Genomic DNA, 27943 nt, shown 5'->3' with positions numbered 1-27943 from the left:
AGGAAAAATTACAGGGTCAGGCAAGGGACACAGAACAGGTGTCTTGTGACATTGTGAGGAGCAATATTGGGATTTGACTGGGAGAAACTTGCATTGGTGGGTCAGAGATGAGCAGGACACTTACGAACTGTTGTATGAATGCATGTTGGCGGGAGAACATGTGAAGTTAAGATCATGGGATCTAGTAGTAACCATAACTTCTGAAAAGGGATCAGAACATGGAGAATTGAAGACCTTGTAACTTCTTCCACCCCAGTAGCCTTAGAATTCTGTCAGCTTTGAAATGACAAAAGGTACAATGATGTTGTTAGAAACAAAGGAGTAAACCCTGCTACCTAGCTATTCTCGAGTGTGCAGACAGAGGAGGCAAGCCCTGTGTGGCTATGAACTGGTGAATGAGAGGACAAAGCAGACACCTATCATTCCAGCTTAGATCTGATCACATCTTCGGCACAGGATCTCTCTCTCCTTGTAAGGTCTACTTCTTTGCTTTTACTCACATCTAGAAATGACATCCACTCCCCCATTTTGCCCTGATCCTACAAGAATCCCACACTCACACCATTCCCCTGGCTCTCCTCACCTTTAAATACTTACTGCATCCTGCTCAGGTCTGGGACTCAGGATTCACACTTCAGTTTCTTGGAAACAATTTTTGACTTTTTACATGTCCAGGTCTCACCTCTTGAGAAGACAAAATTAATCTTCCTGCACTTATGACCTTGTGTCTCTCCAAGACAACTGTCTGCCATACCTATCACTCCATTGATGCACTTAAATCCTCTTCACTGAAGAGCCTGAGGAGAGGAGAGATGAGAGCCCTGACACTGCAACCAGAAGAAATATGCTCATGCCTAGCTTTCTATTTACCCCCTGTGTGATCTTGGGAAGGTTTTCACCTTAAAGAAACTCATGGTCTTCCTTCTACAATGGGGAAATTAACCCTATACTCTCTACTTCCTAAAAATAATATAAAATTAGGTGAAATAATGATGCCTTTAAAAGGTATTTTATCCCTCTAAAAAAGTGTTTGATACATGGAAAAGTCACTGCCATCTCAGTGGGTCCACCCGGAGGAGGCCAGAGATGTGAGGTCCCAGTCAGATGGTCAGTAGAGAGGCTCCAGAACTTGGCTACTGAGGGGTTTAGGTTATCAAGTGTAGGGCTCCTGTGTTGAAAGTCTGAAGGGTCTCCTGAGCCTGTTAGTCCAGCACAGATGCCCAGAGATTAACATTCGAGGTCAAATTCTCAGGGGAAAAATTACAAACATTTGGAAAAGCAGAAGTTATGATAACCAAATTAATAGTGGTCTGAATTTCATGTGTTTGGGGAGACTTTGATGCTGCCAGGTGGGTAGTCGACTTTAGACACAAGAAAACCATTTTTCCTACATGATGCTAAAGTGTGTGAGCAAGAAGAAGTTAATTATTGGCACCAGGACCAAAGCCACTATTCCCTGAGACTTGAATCTATTTTTCTTTTTTGGAAATCAAAGAAAAACTACCTTCAAAGACCTTGTTTCTTCTATTCTCAGGAAGAAAAATAAATGTAAAGGAGTTATCCTTGTAGAAAATTTGGGCTTGGCAGATAAAGAGGACAGGTTCCTCCTTGGGATAAGACATGCATCTAAGAAATATGGAAAAAAGAGGTGAGGCAGAGATGGGGTTTGGCTAAAATGAGTGAAGTTATGGAGTTCTGATACAGCAACCCCTCATTTCTAATGCTTCTATTGGCCCTAATTCTGTGATCTCTCACCACTCAAATTTCCTATCATTGACAACTTTCATCTGTGATGAGCAATTTGAAACAATATCATACTCAAATTTCCCAGCACTGTGATTATTTTAAAATGATGATTGATCTCCAGATAACACCATGGCTACAATTCTGTCTTCACACAAGACAGATCTGATTTTGCAAACATTCCTTCTTATGACGTTAATAACATCCTAGGGAGAAGAGAGGAAACATGAGTCAAGGATAGAATTGCTAGATTTACAAAATAAAAATCACTAGTTAAATTTTGGATAAATAACAAATTTTTTTTAGTATAAGTATGACCCCCAAAATATTTAAGATACCCTTCTACTAAAAAATGATGTGCTATTTATCTGAAATTCAAATTTAAGTACTCATGTCATATTTTTTGTGGCATCCCTCAAAGGAATGATAAGCCCTCCTACTCTACAAAGTTTTACCCACCTTCTTCCTCACACCCCCAGTACTCTTTGATTTGATGTGAAAAAATAGACGGTCAGAATATGCGGCACAAAATGCAGACATAATACCCAGACCAACGATCCTTGAGGACTCATGTGAGGATGTTATAAAGATGCTTCAAGCATCTGGAGATGGGATATATTTAAAACAAAGAGAAGAGGACTACTTATGTTTTAAATACATTTATGAGAAGAACTCATTATGCTTCTATTTATTCCAGAGACAAATACAGGTGAAATCTACTACTTGCCAGACATCATTCCAGGCTCTGGGGATTCAAAGATGAGCAGTTAATAACAGTCCTCAAGAAGTGTATGTTCTTTTACTGCAGGTACAATCAAATGAGCACTTCAAATAATTGTTTCTCTGGCCTCCCTCTACTCACTCCATACACCTCCTACACATTAGCTATAGATGATCTCATCAATTTTTAAGTATTAAATAAGCAACAGGAATCAGCATCTAAGAAATTCTAAAGTGTAACATGCTGTTTCCTGACCATTCACATGCAATTGTCCAGAATGTTACTATTATCCCCTCAGTCACTGTCTTAGAAATTACAGTACCTTACCCTGTATTCCTAAATTGTATTAAGCAATTCAGTCCATATCCTCAACCTATTTTAGCCATCTTCTTTTTCCCATTATATTCATTATTTGCTTTATTTTTCTGAAGAGAAATGTAGCAATATCTTTGGTTTCCCAATCTCCAGCCTAACGTGTTTTATACCAAAGACTTGGCCACAAGTTGGCTCTACATCTTCAGAAAAAGACAATTTCTGTAACAGGCTTTTTTTGTTTTTATTGTATATGACAAAAACTCAGTGAAAACTGACTTACATTTAAAACAAGGAAGAAGAAATTCAAGGGGGAGGTAGAACTTTAGTAATAGCCACGTTTTTAAGTGAAAAACTTGTCAACAGAATCTGTTCTTTCTTATCAAAATTTTATTTTCTACCTGCTATGTTGACTTTCTTTTCAGACTGTACGTGGCATCAACTTGAATGTCTTGATCTAAATGAAAATCTCTGATATATACCTGACAGAAAAGATAATTTGTCTTTCTAGTCATGACAGTAAAATTCTAAGGCATAGAAATCATTGACTTGAATTGGATCAATGATTACAATAATCACTGTGTCATTGGTAAGCATATAGGAATCAGATTTGCTGATTTACCTAGAATTGAGAAACATATACCTACTGAATGCTACTGATTTTAGCAAACTTAATCAACTACATGGACTGAAGGTGGAGATGGTTCCACAAAGGGCAATCCAAGAGGTTGTTACCAAAAGAAAGATTTTGAATTAAGGTTGTACAGACAAACAAAAGTCCCATGCAGTCCATTCTTAGCTGACCGCCGCTTTCTCACACTTTCCACCAAATTATTTCCAAAATGTGGCTACGTATATTACAATGGTTACAATAATATTAAAAATGGATGACTTACATCATATACAAATTATTGCTTAAAATCAATTAAAGGTCTAAACTTAAGATCTAACACTATAAAAGTGCTGGAAGAGAACATAGAAAAAGCTCTTCATGAAATTTGATTGGGTAATAATTTCTTGGATGTGACATAAAAAACACAGGCAATAAAAGAAAAATAAATGGACCTCACCAAAATTAAAAACTTTTGTACATCAAGGGACACTCTGAAGAAAGTGAAGAGAAAATGAACAGAAAGGGAGAAAATATTTTCAAATCATATGTCTAATAAGATATTAATATACAGAATATGCAAAGAACTCCTACAACTCAGCAACAACAAAAAAAGACTCAATTCAAAACATGGAGAAAATATTTGAATAGATATTTCTCCAAAAATATATAAACTGCCAATAAACACATGAAAAGATGCTCAGCATTATTGGTCACTAGGGAAACGCAAATCAAAACCACAATGAGATAACACTGCACACACTTTAGAATGGCAAAAAATTCCTAAAAATTACTAAGTATTGGGGCCGGCCTGGTGACACAGCAGTTAATTCCATGTGCTCTGCTTCCGGGACCCAAGGGTTTGCAGATTTGAATCCTGGGTGTGGACCTACGCACTGCTTATCAAGCCATGCTGTGGCAGGCATCCCACATATAAAATAGAGGCAGTTGGCACAAATGTTAGTTCAGGGCCAAGCTTCCTCAGCAAAAAAGATGAGTATTGACAGCACATGTTAGCTCAGGGCTAATCTTCCTCAAAACAATAATAATAATAAGTATTGGTGAGGATATGCAGAAACTGGAAGACTTGTACATTGCTGATATAAATGTAAAATGATGCAGCCACTATGGAAAACAGTTTTACGCTTCCTCAAAAAGCTAAACACTTAGTATTATGATCCATCAATTCCACTCTAAGGTATATACACAAAGGAATTGAAAGCAGAGACTCAAACAGATACTTTTATGCAAATGTTCATTGCAGCATTATTCACAATAGCCAACAGGTGGAAACAATCAATGTCCATCAACAGATGAATAGATAAACAAAAGGTAGTGCATACACACAATGGAATATTGTTCAGTCATTAAAAGGAATGGAGTTCTGATACGTACTACAACATGGATGAAGCTTAAAAATATTGTACTAAATGAAAAAGTACAGACACAAAAGGAGCAATATTGTGTGATTCCACTTATTCCACCTAGAACAGGGAAGTTCACAGAAGCAGAAAGTAGATTAGTGATTATTAGGAACTGGGGTCAGGGGCAATGGGGATGGGAAGTTATTACGTAATGGCTACAGAGTTTCTGCTTGGGGTGATGAAAAATTTTTAGAAATAAGTAGTGGTGATTTCTGCAAAACACTGTAAATGTAATTAATACCCCTGAAGCATACACTTTAAAATGGCTGAAATGACAAATTTTATCATACATGTTTTATAACAATTGTTTTAAAAATTTAACAATGTAATATACCAAACATCATTGAATTTTACACTTTAAATGAATGAATGCTATGATGTGTGAATTATATCTCAACAAAGCTACTAGAAATGGACATGAGCCCTTTTATAGGGTGGAAGATCGAAACTCTCATCTACCATTCAAATCTACACTCAAGACCAGCATTTCTGTCATTTTCATCCTTATTGTCTGAAAGCAGCCTCTCATGGTCTAGCAGCCAATGTATATATGACAAAATGACCCATTCCAAACATTGCCAAATAAACAGTCCAGATAACAGAGAAACTGTCGTCTGAACTCACACTTGGCAAAGTCATGGAGGGTAAACACCACAAGCCCATCACACATTATAACAATTTGAAGAAGAGCCAAAACTCAAAAAGTTTCTTAATTGGCCAAAGAGGAAAATCGTAGAGAATGTCCATTATGTAACTATTTCTTTCCAATACATACAGACTCGCAGATTGCGTATTAAAGTCCCATATTGCCTCAGAAATGGAACAAGCACAGACATCATTTCCCACGATTGTGATTTATTTTTCCCAACTACTTCCTTAAAATTTTGTATGATTTTGCCTTTTTTATGGCCAATTATAGGAGCTCATAACAAAACTAGAGATCTCTTCCAGTTCTACAGATTTGTATCTAAGAGTTTAGCTTATTTGTTAGCATGAGGACATTATCCTAGAGTTAATTCAACACAGTTTATTGGGCCCCTTCCCTAATCTGCATTCCAATGAATAGGCATTAATAGTGATATTCTTGTGCCCTATCTCAGGTAGGAAGTTTACCATTTGACCTTTGTATGACTGCTGTCTCAGTCTCTGGCTCTTCATTAGTCCCAGTCATAACTCACGCTTTACTTTCATCCACTCTGACTTTGCTGGAACTAACTTTAGCTGAGAATAGAGAAGCTGGACTTTGTTACAAAGCAAATGAGCCTTTCTTAGCAACTTTACCTGAAACTCCTCAGTCCTATGGGTCATTACTAAAGGCTAAACAAAATAGCCACATGCAAAGTCAACAGTCCCACTGTGCAACAAGTGATTGTGTGAGAGCTGCCTCGCTTCCGTCTTCCATTTGCAGCCCAACAAATACAGGGAATCATTCACAAATTACTCAGCATTGTGTTTATTTCAAATGACCAAATACAAAATCAAGCAGGCTTGATTAGAAAAAGATGATAGCAGATTGTGGCAAATCAAATAAATGAAATACCCAGTAATCTATCTGGCTCCAGCAATAACTGATCAGGTGAACTGAATGATCACAGTGGTATGTTATTTCTGAGCTTATAGTTTTCCTGAGTCAGTGTCATTCCCAGTTATTACTTGGTTTTCCCTGGACAACTGAGTATTACTTCTGGCTATCTAGTTCTGAAAGGGAAAAATGCCACATTCATAAACATGAAATAAAGAATGTTGAAGAGAATAAAATAAGAATAATTTATTAGATCAGATAAGAAACAGCTGAAAAACAGAAGAAAAAAATGGAGGAAGTAAAAGAAATTAAAATGCCCAGCCTGGAAAATAAATAAAATTGGATTTATTTACATACGACATGATCTAGTATGTAGAAAATCTCAAGGAATACATGCACGCACACACACACACACACACACATAAATGACTAAAACTAACAAAAGTGTTTAGGAATATGGTGAAATACAAGATCAATATAAAAATCTAGTGTATTTTTGATTAGTAGTAATGAAAAAATCCAACAAGAAATTGATGTTTACTTATAAAAGAAACAACTCAAAAATTGAAGAAAATAAATAAAAGACTTCTGTGCTGGAAACAAAATACTGCTGATAAAGTTTAAAGAGAAACTAAATAATGGAGAGATTTTGTATTGTAAAGATGACAATATTCCTCAAATTGTTCTTTAAATTCCACACAATGCCTATCAAAATCCAATAGGCTTTTAAACAAAAATTAACAAAATATCTCAAAATGTCCATGGAAAAGTCAAAGAACCCAGGGCAGAATTTCTCAACTTTGGCACTACTGGTATTCTGGCACAGATAACTTTTTGTCATGGAGTTGGCCAAGTGCATTGTAGGAGAATTAGCAGCATCTCTGGCTTCTACCCACTAGATGTCAGTAACATTCTCCAAATGTTCTCTGGGGTAGGCATGGTTAAAACTGTCCCTACAGAGAACAACTGACTTAGAATAGAATTGTTTTGAAATAGAATTGTATATAACTCCTTCAAATTATTTTCAAACAATTTTGAAAAATAAGAACCTAGTTGTAAGACTTATGCTAACCAATCTCAAAATTTTTTATGGAGCCACAGTAATCAAAAGTTTAAAATATTAGTGAAAGAATAGACATATAGATCCATGTAACAGATTGATAATCCAGATATAAATACTTACATTTAGAGTAAACTGATTTTTGACAGAGGTGCCAAAATAATTTGGTGGAGGAAGGGAGAGTCTGTTTAAGAAATGTTGAACTAAATTTGTTCATGGTTTAACAACTCAATATATTTACTAAAGATCCTTGTTGAACACTTAACATAGCTGAACTTCACGATATGTAAATTATTCCTCAAGAAATATGAAGAGTTTTCTTTTTTTTAAGGCAGAGGTAAAGACTCAGCAGATGAAAATTAATTACCAAGTATTGCAGCAAAAGTTAAAGAAAGAAATTCTTGTTCAGCTGGCAAAGGAGAATGGCAAAAAGTCAAGCAGAGAAAACTTGAAATTTCCTGAATCTCTCAACGTAATTCACAGCTTAAGATCACAGTCACAATGATAATGCCACAGAAAAAATTTTAACATTCATGTAGGTACAATTCCTTCAAAAAGTCTCTATACGTTTGCCCCCACATTCTTGCCCCAACAAACACACACACACACAAAGCACTCACACTTATTCATACATGTACATCCCTCACTCAGGTATTACACAGTCTAGGCTTACATTTTCCCTCCTCAACAACAACAAAAATCAAACATAAGCAAAAATTCATGTTGTTTGCTTATTTATAACTAAGCTTAGTGAGGAGAGTCCTCACAAATGCTAATAGGAGCCTATGAACAATCATTTCTCCAAATAATTGCACAGCCTTTGATAAGTTAATGATAGAATTTTTCCTTACCATTTGTACATTGAATTACTCCTATGACTCTTGAAACAAATGACACAGAAGAGGCAATGGAGGGCCAAAGGAACTTTTTAACGTCACTAGGAGGAGGAAAGTTCATGGACCCAGAAGGGAAAAAAAGCTAGTCTCTGTGTTTTCCCTGGAATGTCACGGGTAGGACCTCCATCCTGAGTCTTACCTGTGCTGTGTCTATTGATGATCTCTACATCTGAGGCTCCAGATATGACATGAAGTCTCTCATGTACTGACTCTGCTGGACCGACTGGTCTTTAGCTGCTACCAAATTATCCAGCAGAGTCACCTCATCTTCCTCCGTGTTTTGCAGCTCCTTTGCTTCAGACTGTCCAGGATGCCTCTCATTACATTAAACCCTTTCAGAATCCTCTCTCAGTCTGCATATGATGCTTTGGGGATGAAAAGAGAAAGAGGCCTTCAGTCTTTCTGGCTGACAGCCTACTTCGTATGCGCCTGGGAGCCAAGACAAGAACTACTTTCCTCAGGGAGTTTTCAAAGGGATAGGAGGTGAAATTGGTGAGCGTTTCCTAGGAAAGACATTTTTCCTCCTGTCTCCCCTTGAGCTCCTCCCAAAGCGATATATTCAAGTCTACTTCATCAAGGCCCATCCTGAGACACAAACTGATACCTGGAGGAGGCTTGGATGGCAGAGACCTGTCCTGGATGATCATGCTACACTGTGCATTAAACCCCTCCACCCACACTTCCTAAACAAGGAAAGCTGGGCCTTTCTCAACGTGTGTTCTGGGAGTATCCGAGCCTCAAAGTTGATGATGGAAATGGGACATGGGATTCACGAGTCATTTTTATATTGCTTCCCTCTATGCCTTTGCTTCCAAATATTTGGATTCACTTGTGATATATCTACTATCTAGCCCTGAACCCTCAACAAATAAGGAATGAAATGAAGACTAATCAAATGTCTTTCTGACTCATTAATTCTGAGGTAACAAAGAAAATGGGACTCCGTGTGATTGGACCAAGGTGCTGCCCAGTTTCCTGTCTCCAGACTCCCTCAGGAAAAACCTCTTCCTGCCTTCCAGTAGCTCTCTTTTCTGACGTCAGCTTCCAACTCCTCAGCTTCCTCAGCTTCTTCAGAGCTTCCTGGAGCTTCTGTTGTGAGAAAGGAATCATCAGAGTCAAGTTATGAGCTTTCTCAGCACCTGGACAAATGGAGAAGGAATCAAGCCCAGCTCAGAAGAGACTAAAGTTTACAGAAATGAGCCCAGCATTTAGAATCTAAGATGTAGACAAAAATCTGAGGGGGTGAATGTATTCCTTAACCCAGGGAGATGCAAGTTATGAACCTTCATCAGGAATAGCCTGTGTCTCTCTTCCCTAGAAGAACTGATCATGGAGCCAGGAAAGTCCTTTCTCCTCATTGATGCTTTTCCCACATCCAACCACCCATGTTCCCAAAAAAACCTTCTGGTCAGGGGGAAAATCAGAACTTACTTTGGGAAGCAATTCTCCACTCATCCAAATTCTCTGTGCTGAGTTTCTAGTTTAGGCTTATTTTTGAAGCAAATGGATGAATGCACAGAAATGTCCTTCATGCCTCAGAGCCGAGCAAGGGGTATGGAAAGATTGCAGGGCTCAGTCGGATAAAAAAAGTGACGGTTTCACTTTAGACAACATTCTGCCCTATCTTTCTCCACCCTGGAGCCCATCTGCTTTTCCATGACCGCCTCCTCCATAAAGAATATTTGGTGACCCTGGTGCTCTAGAGACAACTACACAAAGCCTACAAATGGACTTCTTGTCATCCTTACAGAAGAAATGGAGTTTTTCTCCATGGTGCTCACAGAGATCTCTCTTCTGTACAAGTTTCTTGTTACAAACACATTGAGAGCTATTACAGTTGAATTCTCTTCCCCAAAAAAGATGTTGAAGTTCTAATCCCAAATATATGTGAATGAAACTTTAATTGGAAATCTTGTCTTTGCAGATGATCACGTTAAAATGAAGTCATTAAGGTGGGTCTAAATTTAGCATGACTGTGTCTTTATAAAAAGTTGATATTTGGACAGAGACAGACATGCACACATGGAGAAACCATGTGAAGATAAAAGCAGAGATCAGGGTGATGCATCTACAAATAGAGGAACACCAAATATTTCCAGCAAACTTCCAGAAGCTAGCAAAAAGACATGGAACAGATCCTTCCTATGAAACCCTCAGAAAGAACCGATCCTGCCAATACCTTTCATCTTATATTTTTAGCCTCCAGAATTGTGAGAAAATAAATTTTATTTAAGCCATGTGTTTGTGGTACATTTTTTTATGGAACCTCTAGAAAATAAGACAAGTGCTTATTTTTCCTTTATTCATCCATTCTCCATTCTATCATTGAAGACGCTTTACATCATTAAAAAAAAAAACCTCCCACCTAATGCAGACAGACAGACAACAGACAGACACAGAGACAAAATGTATGCTCTCCTTTGGAGACGGTGCAATGTAGGAGTTCTACAGTAAGGTAAGGAACAACTAGATCCTGAGTTTCCTTATCTCACTCTATCCAGATGGTCTGCCCAGAGGCTTTCTGTATCTGTACAGTTTAGATAAGAAAAATGAAATGGTCTCCACAATGCAGATAAAAAGTCCTGTCAGGTGTTTATCCAATATCCTTGAAACTTCTCCTGTTACTCTTTCAGGAACTGTCAATGGGAAGGTGGACCTGTTCTTGGCATCCAGAGACCTGAGAAAAGTCAGAAACATGACAACTCCTCCTCTATTCCTCTGTGCTGAGCGATCCCTCTTCCACCTTCCCTTAAAGTACAGGGTTTAATCTGCCCCACAGTAATGACCCTGTCCCTAAGCACTCTAGCTCCCAGGGCAATTAGTTGCAAATAAGTCATTTGGCAATAGAGGCCATCTTCATATAGCTAACCTAAATCTAGTCCCTTTTTCTCACAGTCAGTTCATCACAAAATCCTATAGCATTTTCTTCAAATTAGGTCTCATTCACTGAAGTCTTTTAACCATATTCAAGGAATAGTTTCCCCACTGTCTCTCCAATACTGTCATTGGGTCACACAGTGAGCTCTCATCACTGTTCACATCAACAGCCAGAATGATTTTTAAACATATACATCAATCTTGTCACGTCTCTGATCAAAGTCATGTCATTCCATGTGAGTCCTTCTTTATTGTGGTCTACTGAAGTTCACGTTATACATCCCCTGCTATGGGCTCATTCTTCTCACCCCACCTCCTCCTCCTCAAACCACACTGGCTGCCTTTATGTTCCTTAATCACTCTGGATAAAAATATATTTTGTACACATCATTTTTTTTGAAGACTCTTCTCTAAGTCACCTTCCCACATTGAGACTTATTCTGAAATCTATTTAAAATTGCAAAACCCTTTCCCAGAGCATGTAGATCTTTTGCCCCATCACTGCCCATTTGGCTTACTAATATTATTGTTTCTTTGTTGTGTTTTTGTGCCATAGTGAGTTTCATCTTTTTGCATATTACATTACTCTTTTACTGTTTATTTACTTTCTCTCCCCTGAGCCCTATAATCTTTTGTGGGTGCTTACTTTTAGTGTAAGTTCAGTAGATGTTAATACAATTTTTTTCGACAGCTGTAAACTATTCTTTTTGTGAATTTAATCAAACATATTAAAATTTATTTAAATTCATTGCCTCCTCTTTATTGGGCCCTGTACTAGTCACTGAGTAGACAATTAATATATACCATCTTGTCCAGGTCTTTCTAAGATTATGAAGAATAAGTTCTTAGCAAGACCTCTCACCTGAAGGTCATGGGGCACTACTCAAGTAAGAGTAAACCATGGCCCTCAGTGGAGAACAAATTCCCTGTGCCTGGAACTCCGGAGAGACAAGTGACCAGAGAGGAGTTGCGGAGATGGGAAGCATCTGGTCATCCAACCTGTCTCATCAGGCTGGCCAAAGGACTGATAATTTAACAGGAAGATTGTGAACACCTTCCTAGAACTTACCAGGACTAGTAGCACAAAAGATTATCTTCAAGAAGGTCTTATCCTGGCAGAGCCCCTAAGATCTCTTCTCTCCATCATGAATCCACATAAGGGCTCTCCCCTCTGCGGGCTCTCACCAAGAGCTTATGCTTTTGTGAAGAGGGAAAACAGGGTTCCATCTCACAGGCTTCTCTGGAGGGAAGGAGGAAGGAATTCTCTGCTTCTGAAATAAACTATTCTGGTTCATCTTCACAGGGTAGAAAATCAAAGCTACAGAATAAGAAGAAGATAAAGGCAACAGCCTGGAGAAATAGTGGTCCCTCCTAGAAACAAACAAGGATCTTTACTTTTTTAAACTTCTCTTTCTTAAAGCTTGCTCCTCTCTCAGAATCAATGTCCCCTCTTCTGCCACTTTAGCAGAAAAGCTAAAATACGGCTCCTTTTTTAATCCAGAGAAACTTCAGAACCAAAATTAACCTCACCCAAACACATTCAATCTGTTTCTCCCAAAGACTACTGTTCTTTGCCCTCAGAATCTACCCTACACACCTTTAGCCAAAGTGGATGAGTCCTGACTTGGTAGAGATCAGGCGCATGTGTGGTAAAAATTCACTCACCAAGGCAAAGCCCTGCTCACCAAGAGGAGTTCCCCCGCAGGAGCTGGGTGAAAAATGAAGGTTAAATTCTTAGAAGGGGAAATTAAACAAAGGAAGCGGAATAGAAACGTTAAAACAATAACAATGAGAGACCACTAGGTAGGACTAGTGGAGAGTAATGCTTCAGTATGCTCTAGGGCCTGCACTATCTTACTCCTCTCCTAGTTTAGTATAGCAAGAATATTTGAATAAGAAGAATGTGAATTACAATGATACATTCTACAGTTTGCCTGAATACTCAGAGTTCAATCTTATTGTTATTATTTAAGCTAATCCTATATTCAGATCCTAAGCAAGTCACTAGGAATAAAATAATGATCCAGAAAGGTTTGGCACCTGCCTCTTGTAACACAGAGTGTGATGAGGAAAATAGTCAGTTATAAACATTCTAAAATTAAGCTGGCACAGTGAGTATTAGTGGCTGTCATTGTGAATTGTAAAAATAAAATTAAAAAAGATTCTTCAGTGGGAGCCTATTGAGAAAATACTTCCACGAGTCCATCAGTTAATTACAGGTTTCTGGTCTTCATTCAGACAGGCCAGAAGAGGAAGGTTTCCAGAGACTAATCATAGTAAAACTGTGTCAGTGTCACGTTACTCAGCAAGTAAGAGGCAGGTGAGAACATAGTGGTTTATAGATGGTGCTGCTCCCGAATAATCTTCCACTGAGTAACACTCACACCTCCAAAATTTGTCCACTTTTCTCCACTTCCTTTGGGAAACATTTGGTCCTTTCTCACCCATCCATCAAAAGCAGACCTAAACATTTTACATTTCCAATACATACTTTTGTGTCCTATTATCTACTGTGTTCTTGTTCTGACTACATGTTTCAGATGTTGTAGCTACAAGACAGTGGAAGCTCCATAACATGAGACCCTGACAGATAGGACAGCAGAGCTCACCAATCTTCACACGTTAACTGATGTGAGACATGTAGGGTGCTGGGAAGTCGATGTTTTTCCTATTAAAGCACAGCTATTTTGGCATTGTTTGTAACCCACAGAAGAGTAAGCTAATATTGGCCTGTAAACTCTTTCTGACTCACTCATATCTATGAGACCGGAACTGAAAATTATATAGACATAATTGCTGAGCCATATTGACAGTTTCAGTTTCTTGGATAGGAATAAAATTTGTTCTAACAACAAATAAACTCATGATGCTTTTCAAGTGCAATGAAATCCTCCACATTTTGTACAAATTGCATTTTTTCCTTTACCTTCTTTGTTATCGCATAATACTGTCATTGAGTATCCCTCCTCATCCAGCCCTGTGCCCAACGAGAGTAAGTCGTCTTGAAGGCAGGAAGGGTCTTTTTCTGTGTTGTTCCTTCTTGTCTCAGATGTATTACAGTGTTGTATCTATGCAGTGGTATCTAAACAGAAAGACATGCAGTTACATAGCTGTAGATATCATTTTAATTACACTGAACATACTGATGATAACCATGGTTATGTTCTATTATTGTTGTTGCAGTCAACATAATTCTGTGATACATAATGAAATTCTCATATTAGTGCTAACATTTATGTGAATTCTCTTGACAAATCTTAAGAAACAATTTTTCATATCTTCTCTGATTTGCGCCTAAGATTGACTAAGACACTTACTCAATGCCTGTTGTTTCATCTATCTACACCACCACACTCTAACCACATTACTTCCTGTGCCCGCTGGTTTTTTCAGATTGTAAACAGTAAACAATCATGGGCCAAAATGGGGGGATCTTTCATTAGACTCCTCTCCAACAGGAGATGTAGGGATTGGTGGAGAACACAGAGCTCTAAGGAGGATTTATTATTTCCTGGGCCCTCAAAACATACTAAGCTAGGGGCCGGCCCCATGGCCGAGTGTCTAGGTTCACACTGATTGAGATCCTGGGCATGGACATGGCACTACTCCGGAGGCCATGCTGAGGTGGCATCCCACATGCCAGAACTAGAAGGACCCATGACTAAAATATACAATTATGTACTGGGGGATGGGGAAGAAAAAAGCAGGAAAAAAAAAGACAATTGTAAGCTAGAATGTGGACCATAGCAATGTGGTTATCTCTGGAGATGGACCTTGGGTGGTGGGAGAAGGAGCATGGTTCCTTCAGGTTTCCTTCTGGCACACGTTTTCTCATACCCTGACAAACTCTGATTTCTTCCTTGGTTTCTCTCCAGTTTAAATCTAATGTCTCAGAGGAGGTTCCCGGGGCATTAGTGGCAGTCTCCCTGCCCTCCCATCTCCTCTGGGGCCTCTGATTCCCTCCTTCATTTTCCAGATGAATTTTTTATAATCTCTTCCCAGACAAGTGCAACAACATCAGGTCTTCTATGTAGTTGCAATTTTTAAATTATAGATTGATCCAAGGCTTTACAGCCTAAAGCTGCCCTATCTCCAACTACTCAGAAATGAGTGTGGGGAGAAAGAGTTCTTGGGGGATAAAGAGAAGGAATCCAGATAAAAAGCCAACTTTTACACCCCTTACTGCCAAAGAAATCTCTTTCTTCATATTCCAGAGGCACTTGGACCTCATACAAAATCTCATAGAGTCTGGAGGAAACCCACTAGATCTCTTGGGCCCAGGACGTGAAGTCAGATCAGAGATTCAAAGGGAGAAAAAAGTACAGGCATAGCTTGCTTTATTGTACTTCACAGTTATTTTGCTTTTTTTTAGAAATTGAAGGAGAGTACCATGCATGCCTCTAGGAAGCCTATTAGAACAATTTTTCCAACAACATTTGCTCCCTTGGTGTCTGTCTGTCACATTTTGGTAATTTCCACAGTGTCAGTTTTTTTCATTATTATACTATTTTTATGCTGATCTGTGATTAGTGATCTTTTATGTTACTATTGTAATTGTTTTGGGACACAATGAACTGTGCTCATATAAGACAGTGAACTTAATCAATAAATGTTGTCTGTGTTCTGATTGCTCCACCGACCGGCCATTCCCCTGTCTCCCCTTCTCCTCAGGACTCCCTCTTCCCTAAGACACAACAATGTTGAAATTAAGCCAATCAATATCCCTAAAGTGACCTCCAGGTGTTCGAGTGAAAGGAAGAGTTTCACATCTCTCACTTTGAATCAAAAGCCAGAAATGATTAGGCTTAGTGAGGAAGGCATCTCCAAAGCCAAGATATGCTGAAAGCCTCTTGTACCAAACAATCAGCCAGGTTGTGAAGGCAAAGGAAAAGTTCTTGAAAGAAATTAAATGTGCTACTCCATGAACATATGAATTATTAGAAAGAGAAACAGATTTATTGCTGATATGGAGAAAGTTTTAAAGGTCTGGATAGAAGATCAAACCAGTCACAACATGTCCTTAAGCCAAAGCCTAATTCAGAGCAAATCCTAACTCTCTTCAGTTCTATGAAGGCTGAGAGATGTGAAGAGGCTGGAGAGGAAAAGTTTGAAGCTAGAAGAGGTTGGTTCATGAGGTTTAAGGGAGGAAGCTGTCTCCATAACATAAAAGGGTTAGATAAAGCAGCAAGTGCTGACATAGAAGCTGCAGCAAGTTATCCAGAAGACCTAGCTAAAATATTAATGAAGGTGGCTACACTAAACAGCAGGTTTTCAATGTAGACAAAATAGCCTTATATTGGAAGAAGATGCCATCTAGGACTTTCATAGCTAGAGAGGAGAAGTCAATGCCCAGCTTCAAAGCTTCAAAGGACAGGCTGACTCTCTTGTTAGGGACTAACACAGCTTCTGAAGTTTGGCTGAAGCCAATGCTCATTTACCATTCTGAAAATCCTAGAGCCCTTAAGAATTATGTTAAATCTACACTGCCAAAGGAAGAATAAAGCCTGCATTGCAACATATCTTTTTAAAACATGGTTTAGTGAAAATTTTAAGCCCACTGTTGAGACGAACTACTCAGAAAAAAAGATTCCTTTCAACTGCTCATTGACAATGTACCTGATTACCCAAAATCTTTGAGAGATGTACAATGAGATTAATGTGTCTGCCACCACAACATCCATTTAGCAGCACACAGACCAAGAGGTAATGTCAAATTTCAAGCCTTATTATTTAAGAAATACATTTTGTAAGGCCGTAGCTGCCAGTAGATATGATTCCACTGATGGATCTGGGCAAGGTACATTGACAAATTTCTGGAAAGGATTTGCCATTCTAGATGCCATTAAGAACATTTGTGATTCATGGAAAGATGTCAAAACATCAACATTAACAGGAGTTTGGAAGAAGTTGATTGAAACCCTCATGGATGACTTTGAAGAGTTCAAGACCCCTGGAGGAAGTAACTGCAGATGTGGTAGAAATAGCAGGAGAACTCAAATTAGAAATGGAGCCTAAAGATGTGAAAGAACTGCTGCGATCTCCTGATAAAACTTTAACGGATGAGAAGATGCTTCTTATGGGTGAGCAAAGAAAGTGGTTTCTTGAAGTGGAATCTACTCCAGGTATAGATGCTGTGAAGATTATTGAAATGACAAGAAAGTGTTTAAAAATATGGCATAAACTGAGTTGATAAAGTAGTAGCAGGGTTCGAGAGGATGGACACCAATTTTGAAAGAAGTTCTGCTGTGGGTAAAATGCTATCAAACAGCATCACAGGCTACAGAGATATCGTTCATGAAAGGTAAAGTAATCAATGTGGAAAATTTCATTTTTGTCTCATTTTAAGAAATTGCTACAGCCAGCCCAACCATAAGCAACCACCACCTTGAACAGTCAGCAGCCATCAACATAAAGAAATGATCCTCCATCAGCAGAAATATTATGACACACTGAAGGCTCAGATGATACATAGCATTTTTTGGCAATAAAGTATTTTTTAATTAAGATGTGTACAATATTTCTTTAGACATAGTGCTACTGTACATGTAATAGACTACAGATTAGTGTAAACATGACGTTTATATGCGCTTGGAACCCAAAAAATTTGTGTGACTTGTTTTATTGTGACATTCACTTTACTATGGTGGTCTGGAACTGAGCCTACAATATCTCTGAGGTATGCCTGTAAAAGGATGGCTATGGGATGTATGGGAGGCATGAGAAGGAAGAGTATAAGAGAAAAGAGAGCACCTTGCACAAGGGAGCTCATCTCCTTTGGTCCTCAAAATCAATTCCCCTACCCTGTCCTGGGCATCCCACGTAAACAAACTCACACACACTGAGCCCTCCACTCCCCTCTAGTTGTTAACAAGATTTACAGATCAAAAATAGACTATAACAAACATCACATCTACTGTATAGCTCGACGCTAACCACCATATTCCATACCATCTTCTTCTCCTTCCTGAACTGTGAGAATGAAAAATGGGACAACCCCTTTGAAAGAAACCTGGTAGTTCGTTATGACATAAAACACACACTCACCCTAAAAATCAGTCAATCACCTTATAGTATTTACTCAAGAGGAATGACCTATTTGTACTTGCAGAGGACTGGCTATGGGGATCCCACCAAGCCCTTCAAGAACACATACTGCAAAAACAATTTCCCTTCCTTCTCACTGCGGGAAGAGAAAGGGCTTTTCTTCATTGCTGAGGACTGCCATAGTCTATATGATCACTGGAAAGAGTAAGGCTGTCCAAGAGAAACACAATTATGGCCTACAACGTTGTTGAGAAATCCCACAAAGTATTCTTGACTCTTCCCATATTGCCATGAATAATAATTTGTTGAAGAGAAAAACAATTGCCCCACTTCCCACCCCAGGGAGACAAGTGAGAGTTAACTGAGCTGGGAAGGTACCTAGCACAGCAGAAGGGGAGTATAAGCTGTGAATGCTGAGGTTAAGAACAGACCCAGTTTGGGATAGGATGGAGAGAGTAGCACAGAATGAAGAGATTGCACAGCATCATCATCACATAAAATGGAAAGTCACTAGAATACCATATTAACAAGTGCAGGTTATGTGTTTATTCCAATGAAGATCTCAGGTCCTCAAATGGAGAAAGTTCTGATCACCATGTGGTGCTGGCTCCAGATACTGCTGCCTGCACATTGTCCATGGATGTTCTCGCAGGTTGAAGATTCCTTGTTTCCTGAGTTCTCCTAATCCCACTGAAACTTTTTGCTGTGGATGCACATCTGCCTCATTAATGGCCCAGCACAGTCCTGAGGCCCCGGAAATACACCAGGAAGTGATTGCTACTCAGAGATTGAAAGGTGCTGGGGTAGGAAAAACCTTAGAACTGACTTGCAGAAAGCAAATCCACACTTGGTGTCCACCAGATTATTTGAGTCCAGGATACCTTCTCTGGTTGTTTACTGAGAAGAGACAGCGCAATTTGGGGAAGTTAAAAGTTTCATATTCTTTTCAGAAAAGGGCTTCATTTTGGGGCCATGAGCCTCTGCTAAAAAGTAGATGCCCCACAATGTACAGATTGTTTCTGTGGTATATAAAATTTCAGGGTTTTATTTCCTTATACCTAGGTACCTCATCCTGAACTGGAGGACTGGGCATTACAATGAACATTCCTGGAGAGTCATTTGTCAATTATTCAAGAGTACAAATTTTTGCTAGTGTATCAGATCCTCAGTCATCATAGCAATGAGGTGAGAGGAAGGCAGTGGTCAAAGGAAAAATTTAGATCAATTTCCTCCAGTTGCCATGCATGAGCACTAAGATATGGATTTATAGATCACACACACACAGATACTGGAAATACCCACTTTGAAATCCCTTATCTCATCAAAGGTCATCCAAAGATGAGGAAGTTGGGAATTCCGGGGACAAGCAGGGATGACAGTAGACACTGTTAACCAAACAGTCCACTTTTTTTTTAACTCCGAAGATGGCTGGGGGAAGAGTTGTGAATAAAAATTCCAAAAGACATGGGGGTTCCCGCTAAGTCCTGAATGAACATCCACTGCAGAAATAATTACCCTCCTATCTCACTGAAGTTGGAGAACAGGCTTTCCTCTTCATCCCTGGGAACTTTCACTTCACTGCAAAAGTAAGGCCGACCAGAGCAAAGAAGACTGACTCACCTACACGGTTGTTAGGAAATTCCACAATAGAACCTCTGGCTCTGACTCTATCCCTGTGAATAATAACTCTTTAAAGCTTGGCAAACAGAGTCCAAATTGAAACTCAATTTCAGTGACACAGAATTACTACAGAAAATGAAAAAGATAAGACTGGGTGGCTATATAGAAACATTTATTTGCAATTAGCTAAAACTTAAAGAAAATTGTAATTCTTTAATTAAGTTATTGTATTTCTTAAAACAAAGTGGGGGTAATAGTGTTGAAAGTAAACTAATTGGTATTGTTAAAATCATTTATTTCAGTCACAGTGAGAAGGAGCCAAAAAATAAGTACACAGCATGCTGGATTGCTGCTATGTGCAATGACAGAAATGACAGAAGTTATTGAAAACATTCTGTTTTTTAATTTTTGTAACACTACACCAGGCAAATTTCATATTTTTTTTACAAATGAGAAACTGAATCCCATAGAATTTAAGTCACTTGATAAAGGCCAGTATGTAGCATGCCAGAATTATAATGAAATTCTAAATGTTGTACACATACACATAGACACAGATTATTTAGCACAAGCAGAGCTGGAGTAGTCTTGACAGCAGCAGAGAGCTAATTAGGATCTGAAAAATGAGACTTCAGGAAAAACAACCCTAGCGCCCCTGAAGACACAAACCTGTTTCATGAGACTCTGACACAGCTTATATTTTTCAGTAATTAGTAGAGCAAATACTTATTATTAAGTTGAGACAATTAGACACTTTGTACTTAATGGCATTTTTCTTCTCACAATGATCCTAAGTATGATGCAATTTTTATAGCAAGATTATTTTAAGGAAATAAACACAGCACTTAAGTATGTTAGTCAAGGTTACAATGCTATTATGTGGAAAGACGACTTGAACTCAGACACTCTGGACCTAAAACTTACACTCTTGGTACATATGATTTATTTCATGATATTTTCTCCTTAACTCCTTGATGAATAAGGGGTACCAGGAGTGAATCGACACCCCACTGACACATTCTTTCGTGGATATTTCCCATACACGGTCTTCAATAATATACAAAAGTTGTTGAAAAGCTGTCCTTCATCTTCTCAGTCTGTGGCAGAGGAAATGAGGATGTATAAATTGACAGATGTGTTACATCTTTCTTTCTTTATAAGGCATCAGTCAATTTTCCTTAGGAGTATGAAAAATGATGAATTAAGATTTTCTCCTAATGCAAAAATGATACTGGAAAAATACGACACAGGGCAAACTGAGCATCCTATTAATGAATGAAGGATCTTCAAATAGGAAAAAGAGACGCAGCGAGGAAAAGATGGTGAGAATAGTATAAATAAGCTGAGTGCATTAGATGCACCCAAGGCAAGAGGCAATACAAAGTGTGTGAGGGTGCAAGAAGGTTTAAGAACTTGGCGACCACAGTCATGGGGAGATGACATTTCATAGGATTGAAATATGGAAAAGTTGCCTGAGAAAAGCAACATGAGGAGAATTTATAGATGAGAAACCCATGGTTTGTTACATTGAAAAATGAGAAGGTGCCGGCCTCATAGTCTAGGAAAATTCCAACACGAAGGGGAGGAACAGTCAAAGAAAGGGTTAAGATCAAAGGATCTGAGGAGGAAGCCTCCTCAAAAGCATTATATTCAGAGCGATTCCGTAACCCTATAACCCAGTACCCATTTTTTTTGGTTGATATGTAGAGTAAACATGTTGTCTAAAACAAACTTCCATATTGAATTTAGGGCATTTTCCACTGTATACCCCCAGGATCCAGGCATGCTTCTCTGACACATCTACCTCCCAGTAATGTTTCCTTGATCTGAGAACTGGGGAGCCCAGGACACCATAATCATCATAATCGCCATTCCGATATGCATTTTTCTTTGATTTCAAATAGAACACATATCTCACTTGTCTCTTATCCCCAGAAATGAAAACTTTTGATTTATTGTTGGGAGGATCCAATGTCACATGAACTGTAGAAAAATTACAAGGTTGGGTGAGGCATATGATGTAGCTTGATTTGGCACATTCTGAGAGGGATCTCGGGAATAGCTTGAGGGGAAACTGGAAAGAACTCTGTTCTGTTCTTGGGGAGAGATATAACACTGCAGAAATACAAGATCTATCTGTGTGTTGGAAGGGGAAACATGGGTCTTAAAACATGAGACCTGCTAGAAAATGCAAAATTCTAAAAGATAATGAGAACAGAGTGGCTCGATAACACTGTGATTTCTTCTTACCCTAGTAGTGTTGAACATCTGTGAGCTCTGAAATTAAAACATCCAAGACATTAATAATCCAATATTAAATATAAGGAAAGGAGTCAGCACTGAAATCTATTTCCTCTCTAGATTAGGGAGAGGTGAGATAGTTAACTCAGGTAAATCAGAGGATGAACAAGACACTTGGCCACTCCCCATTAAATTTCATGATATAATCAGCACATGATATCTACCCTTTTTTCTCTCCTCTACCGACACCTAGAAATTGTACCCTCCTCCCCACTTAGCCCCTGCTATCACAAGAATCCCACAGCCACCCACTAGCTCTAACATTCCTCACCATTAAACATTCGCAACATCCCTCTCAGATCAGGAGCTCGGAAAACTCTCCTTTGTTCCTTGGGAAAAGTTTTTGGCTTCTTCAGAGTCAAGGTCTCACTCCTAGGGATGACAAAAATTGGCTTGCACACTTCTGACTTTTTGTCCCTCCAAAAGCACTAACTTCCTCTCATTTCACCACATTGATGCACTTGAACTCTCTTATCTGGAGACTCTGAAAAAGGAGATAGTAGACTGCTGCCCTTTGAGCCAGAAATATGTTTATGTCCACCTTCCAAGTTACCCTGTATGTGACCTTAGGAAGATCCTGACCTCTCAGACGCACAGCTTCTTCCTTCCAAAATGAAATCACTAATCTCTCCCTCTTTACCTCCTAGTAATCATGTGAAATTATATGAAATAATGGATTTAACAAACAAAACAAAATATTGGTACCTTAAAAAAAATAATGTGTTTAAAAAACCCTGAATGGATGTGGGTTCCCAGGGAGAAGATCAGAAAATGAGGTTGCAGAACCTGGATCCTGGGTGTTTGAGACATCTCAAGTGTGGGAATACTGTCTAGAGAGGATCGAGATCTTCATAGTTTGCTCGCTAGTGTAGGGTGGCCCTCAGAATAAGATCTGGGATTTCAGGTTCTCTGGAAACAACTACAAACCCTTGGAAAAGAAGATATTATGAACACCAAACTAACAGTGGGATGAATTTTAAGAGTTTGGAAAGAGCTTGATGCTTCCAGGTAGGTGTGCCAATTTAGATACAAGGATGCCTCCTTTCCATTCTGGCTTCTGAAGAACGTGACCAAGATGGATCAATTGTTTGCACCAGGGCCAAAATATTCCTAAAGATTCAAGTCTGTTTTTTGAAAATCAAACCAGAACCATACTGAAACACCTGTTCTCTTCAATTCCCAGGGCAAAAATTTAAATACAAAGGAGTTGTCTCCAATTTTGGGTGCTTTGCAGATAAAGAAGCCACGACCTAACCGTGATAAGTCAAGCACCTACAAAATACGGGAACTCCATTTAGATCCAGGCACACTGGGTGAATAAATTTATGAAATCACAAGGTTCTGATTCACCAATGCCTTATCTCTAACCCTGACACTGAACCAAACTCTCTTCAACTTCCCCCAGCCAATTCCCTACCATAGAATCTGGTCCACTCTCAATAATTATAGAACACTCAAACAATGATTTGTGAACAGAAATTTAAGAAAAATCTATACCTCAAATTCCTGCCCTGAGCAATGTTTTATTCTAACTGACCACCAGATTACCCTAATAGCTTTAAACCTCTCTTCACAGCACAGAAGGACCATCTCTGGTCTCCCTCACATACCTTTCCACGATGCCGTTCACATCCTAGGGAGAAAAGAGAAAACATGAGTCAAGAAGTGATACACTCTCCCCACTTACAAAGCTTCATCACATCCCCACCACACCATGATGTGGTGGGAATAGAAATGGTCCCAAAGTGAGAGCCATAAAGCAAAGATAAGACCTAGGCTACTCATTCTAGAAGACTCATGAAATGTTGTCACGTTTCCTAAAAGATAGAAACAGCTTTGATCCTAGCGGAAGTGCAGCATGAGGCTTCTGATATCGGGAGATGAGAGACATTTATGAGGAAAACAAGAGGTCCATAATTGTTTTCAAAAATACAGAAGGCTCCCCATGAGATGATTTGAATAATTCATGGTTCTTTCATTTATTTAACAGAAATGTAAAACGATATACTATTATTTGCCAAGCATTATAACAGGCTTTGGAAAATCAAAGTTGAGTAAATAATCATAATATCCCTCAAGAAGTTTGCATGGTTTTTGCTGAGGGAACAAGGAAACAAATACATTAATATAAGTATTTTTTAAATCTCTCTCTTCTCATTTTATATATTATCTGTATGTGCCTTCGTCTACTCCCTCCAATTAAACACACAAATATGCCCAGTTAATTTCCAACTCTTTATTTTTACTCAATTTTGCCCTTAAATGTAGGTTAATATATTCAGTAGTAAAGAAGCCACAGGAACCAGTAACTTAGGATGTCTAATATATAACCCACTGTTCATAAACCAAATTGTTTCTTCTCTTATACTCCATAACGTTACCAATATCCACTGGGTCAGTGTCCTGAAAAGTACAATATTTACCCAACTCTTCAGTCTCTACCAAGCCAGTTTAGTCTACATTCTTAACAGTTTTTAGCCATCCGATCTTCTTTGTCATCACAGATATTATTTTATTTGTTTGAACAGCTTTGTACCAATACATGTGGTACCTTTTGTCTCAGACTTACTTCACTCATGTCACCAAAAAATAGGCCAATAGCTGGGTCTACAGATGACAAAAAACAAATGATTTTGCTCTCTGTATTAGGGCTTTTTTTGTATAAAACAAAAACCAAAAAAAAAAAAAACTATTAAGTAGAGAAAGAATTTTTGAAGGCAGTCATAAGTTTATTTAAAGCTTAATTTTGAAGCTCAAACCTTGTCATAAGGGACTAGTCTATGTCACTTTTAAAATTCTATTTATTCTCTATATGTTGATTTGTTTTCAATTCATGAAGGGAACATGAATCTCCTGATATAAACTCCAGAATGAAAGAGAACTTCTTTTTCCAGTTCTCACAAAAATCTGAGTTCTGCAAGGCATTGGCCTACCTTGGATCAGATGCCCATATTAAAAGCATCATTGTGTTCTTGCGGAAAGGAAATGAAGCAATGTTGAAGGCAAATTTCTATATTTTACTGGAACTAAGTTCGTTTTAATCTGAAGTAGATTGTGATAGGATAGGATGCATAATGTAAACACCAGAGCCATCACTAGGAAAAAAACTTAAAAAAAATACAGTTAGAAAACCGGAAAACAAAATGTTATATTGGAAATATTCATTTAACAGGAAAGAAGCATCTTAAGGAGAAAGGTAAGAATAAAACCTACAGGAGAAATACGAAAAGCAAGTAGCAAACTGGAAAATTTTAATTCAGCAACATCAATAATTGCATTAAATGTCATTGTCTTAATACCTCAATTAAAAAGGCAGAGATTTTTGGACTGGATAAAAAGGAAGATTCAATTATTGCTATCTTCAAAATGCATAATTTGAATTCAAAGACAGAAATAAGGGAAAAGGTAAAAATATAAAAAAATATAAACCATACAAGGAGTAATCATGAAATTGCTCCTGTCTATATTAATATAAGACAAAATAGACTTTAAGGCAATAAATATTATGACAGAATGAGTGAGAAATTTCATAATGATAAAAAACTCAGTACATCAGGAGGTATCATGGTTATAAATGTGTATGCATTTAACAACAGAGCTTCAACATACACAAAGTGAGATTAATAGAAAAACTAGATAATTCAATAATAATAGTTAGAGATTTCAGTAACTCTCAGAGAGAATAGCTTGTTTGAAAACTGTCAATAAGACATGAACAATAGAATGAGCCAAGTTGATCTGACATTTATACAGCATTTTACCCAATGAATCGAGAATAAACATTCAAATTTACATGGAGAAATTTTCTGGATATACAGTATTTTAGTCATAAATGTGTCAAGACATTTAAAAGATTGAAATAATAAAATATATGTTCTCTGATTACAAAGGAATTAAATTTGAAATACACAACAGAAGAAAAAGTAAGAAATCACTAAATATTTTTTAATTGAACTCACTTTCAAGTATCCAAAGGGTTAACAAAAAATCACAAAGGAAATTTAAAAGTAGGGTGAACTGAGTGAAAATAAAAACTAAATAATCAAAATGAATGGCATACAGCTAAAGTAATGCATTTATCATTAAACACAATGTCAGAAAAAATGGTCTCAAATCAGCAATCTGAGTTCTCCACTTTAAAAATATCCAGAAAATGAACAGCAAATAAACCTAACATACACACACACCCATATGTGTACCTACATATGCACACACAAATAAAGAAAGCATTAAACGTGAGAGCAGGAATAAATGATATAGAAAGTTTAAAAAATAGATAAAATCAATGAAATAATAAAGACTGTTCTTGTAAAAAAGCCACAAAATTGATCAAACATAACTAAACCTACCAGGAAACAAAAGTGAAAAAGCAAATCACTGAAATCAGGAATAATACAGGGGACATTACCGTGTGTGTTGTAGAAATTAAAAAATTTCTGAAGTATTATTATGATGAACTTTATGTCTAGAAATCAGACAAGTTAGATAAAATGGATAAATTCCTATAAAGACATGCAATACCAAAAACTGACTCAAGAACTGTAGAAAATTGAAATAAGGCTAATACAAACCAAAACAATATTATTCTAAACCTTTCCAAAAAGAAAAGCCCAGAGTGAGATGGCTTCACTGGTGAATTCTATTAAATATTTAAGAATAAATAATAATAGTCTTTCACAATTTTTATTCAAAAAATAGAGAAAGAAGAGGAAAATATCAACTCAACTACAAGGAAAATAAAAAACAAACTTACAATCCAAAGTGCATTTGCTTGTCTGTGACTAAGCTGGGTGATAAAGAGGTAACAGATACATGCTGGACACAGACTCCAGATAACAGAGGCCTATAGAATACCACTGGACACAACAGGTCTCCTCTCCAAGATCAAATTTTTGCACTATGCTGGATAAATTAATAAACTTAGATTTTCCCTTGTTATCCATGCATTCCATTATTCCTATAACCTCTGTAATAGTTGCAGGGAAGGCGTACTGCAGGACAAAAGGAACCCTAGTTTCACCATCAGAAAGAGTACAGCAATACAGAGGAGAGGGAAACTTGTCTTCATTTTTCCTAAATCTCAGATGCTGGGGCTTCTTCTCAAATCTTACCTGCAGCATCTCCAGTGTTGACCCCTGCAACCGATGCTCCACATCTGAGATGAGAGCTCTCACCAACTGGCTCTGCTGGACCAGCTCATTCTCAGACTCAGCCAGATTATAAAGAATATCTCCCTCCTCATTCTTCAGCTTTAGCAGCTCCTTCTGCTCCTCACAGTCCAGGATGCCTCTCATTTGATTAAACTCGGCCTGGACACTTTGTCTCTCATTTTGTATTTGATTCTTCAGGAATGAGAAAGAGAGAAATATGCTCAGGTTCTCAGGAAGAGGCTGGGAGCTAGAAAAAGAATGATTCTATTTGGGAAGTTCCTACAGGGAAGAAAGATAAAAGCAGGGGAAAAATTCTAGGGGAAGCTGACTTTTCCTATTATTTTCTCTTCATCATATTCCAAGTAAGGGTCTCAAATCTGCATTGTTGAGACTAACCCTGAGCCAAACTGGATACTTGGGTGTGGTCCAGCTTTCACACAGCTGTCCAGGACAGTCAAGCCTCTCTGTATCACTTCTGACCCAGTGCCACCCTGTGCCAAAAGTTGAAAACTGAGGATAGAACCATGAGCCATTGTCAAATGTCTTCCCCCAGTCAAAGGCTCAAAAACATGACAGGAAAGGAGCACAGAATTCACTAGCCATCCTCATCAGATCGTTCATCTGGTGACTACCTCATTTCAAATAACTGTGTTCATTTGCCAC

General features: G+C 38.1%; 1 protein-coding gene and 1 pseudogene across 25 annotated transcripts in view; both read right to left on the bottom strand.

Moving 5' to 3' along the window:
• The window catches only part of LOC106830229 (tripartite motif-containing protein 5-like), a 48747-nt gene that overhangs the window by 16701 nt on the left and 4103 nt on the right, over window positions 1-27943 (bottom strand). For 4 of the 25 annotated variants that reach the window (XM_070490881.1, XM_070490885.1, XM_070490882.1 and 1 more), the window contains 4 exons: window positions 27242-27472; window positions 23741-23763; window positions 22402-22502; window positions 14258-21006 (listed from right to left, as the gene is read on the bottom strand). In XM_070490881.1, the coding sequence (XP_070346982.1) occupies window positions 20984-21006; window positions 22402-22502; window positions 23741-23763; window positions 27242-27472 (378 nt within the window). In that variant the 3' untranslated portion in view covers window positions 14258-20983. The other 21 variants (XM_070490879.1, XM_070490880.1, XM_044753281.2 and 18 more) reach the window with 17 other exon arrangements.
• Window positions 21001-21984, bottom strand: LOC106830178 (E3 ubiquitin-protein ligase TRIM34-like; annotated as a pseudogene).

Source organism: Equus asinus, chromosome 20 (assembly GCF_041296235.1).
Source record: "Equus asinus isolate D_3611 breed Donkey chromosome 20, EquAss-T2T_v2, whole genome shotgun sequence".
Lineage (NCBI taxonomy): Eukaryota > Metazoa > Chordata > Mammalia > Perissodactyla > Equidae > Equus > Equus asinus.
This window is presented reverse-complemented; position numbering and strand designations above follow the sequence as displayed.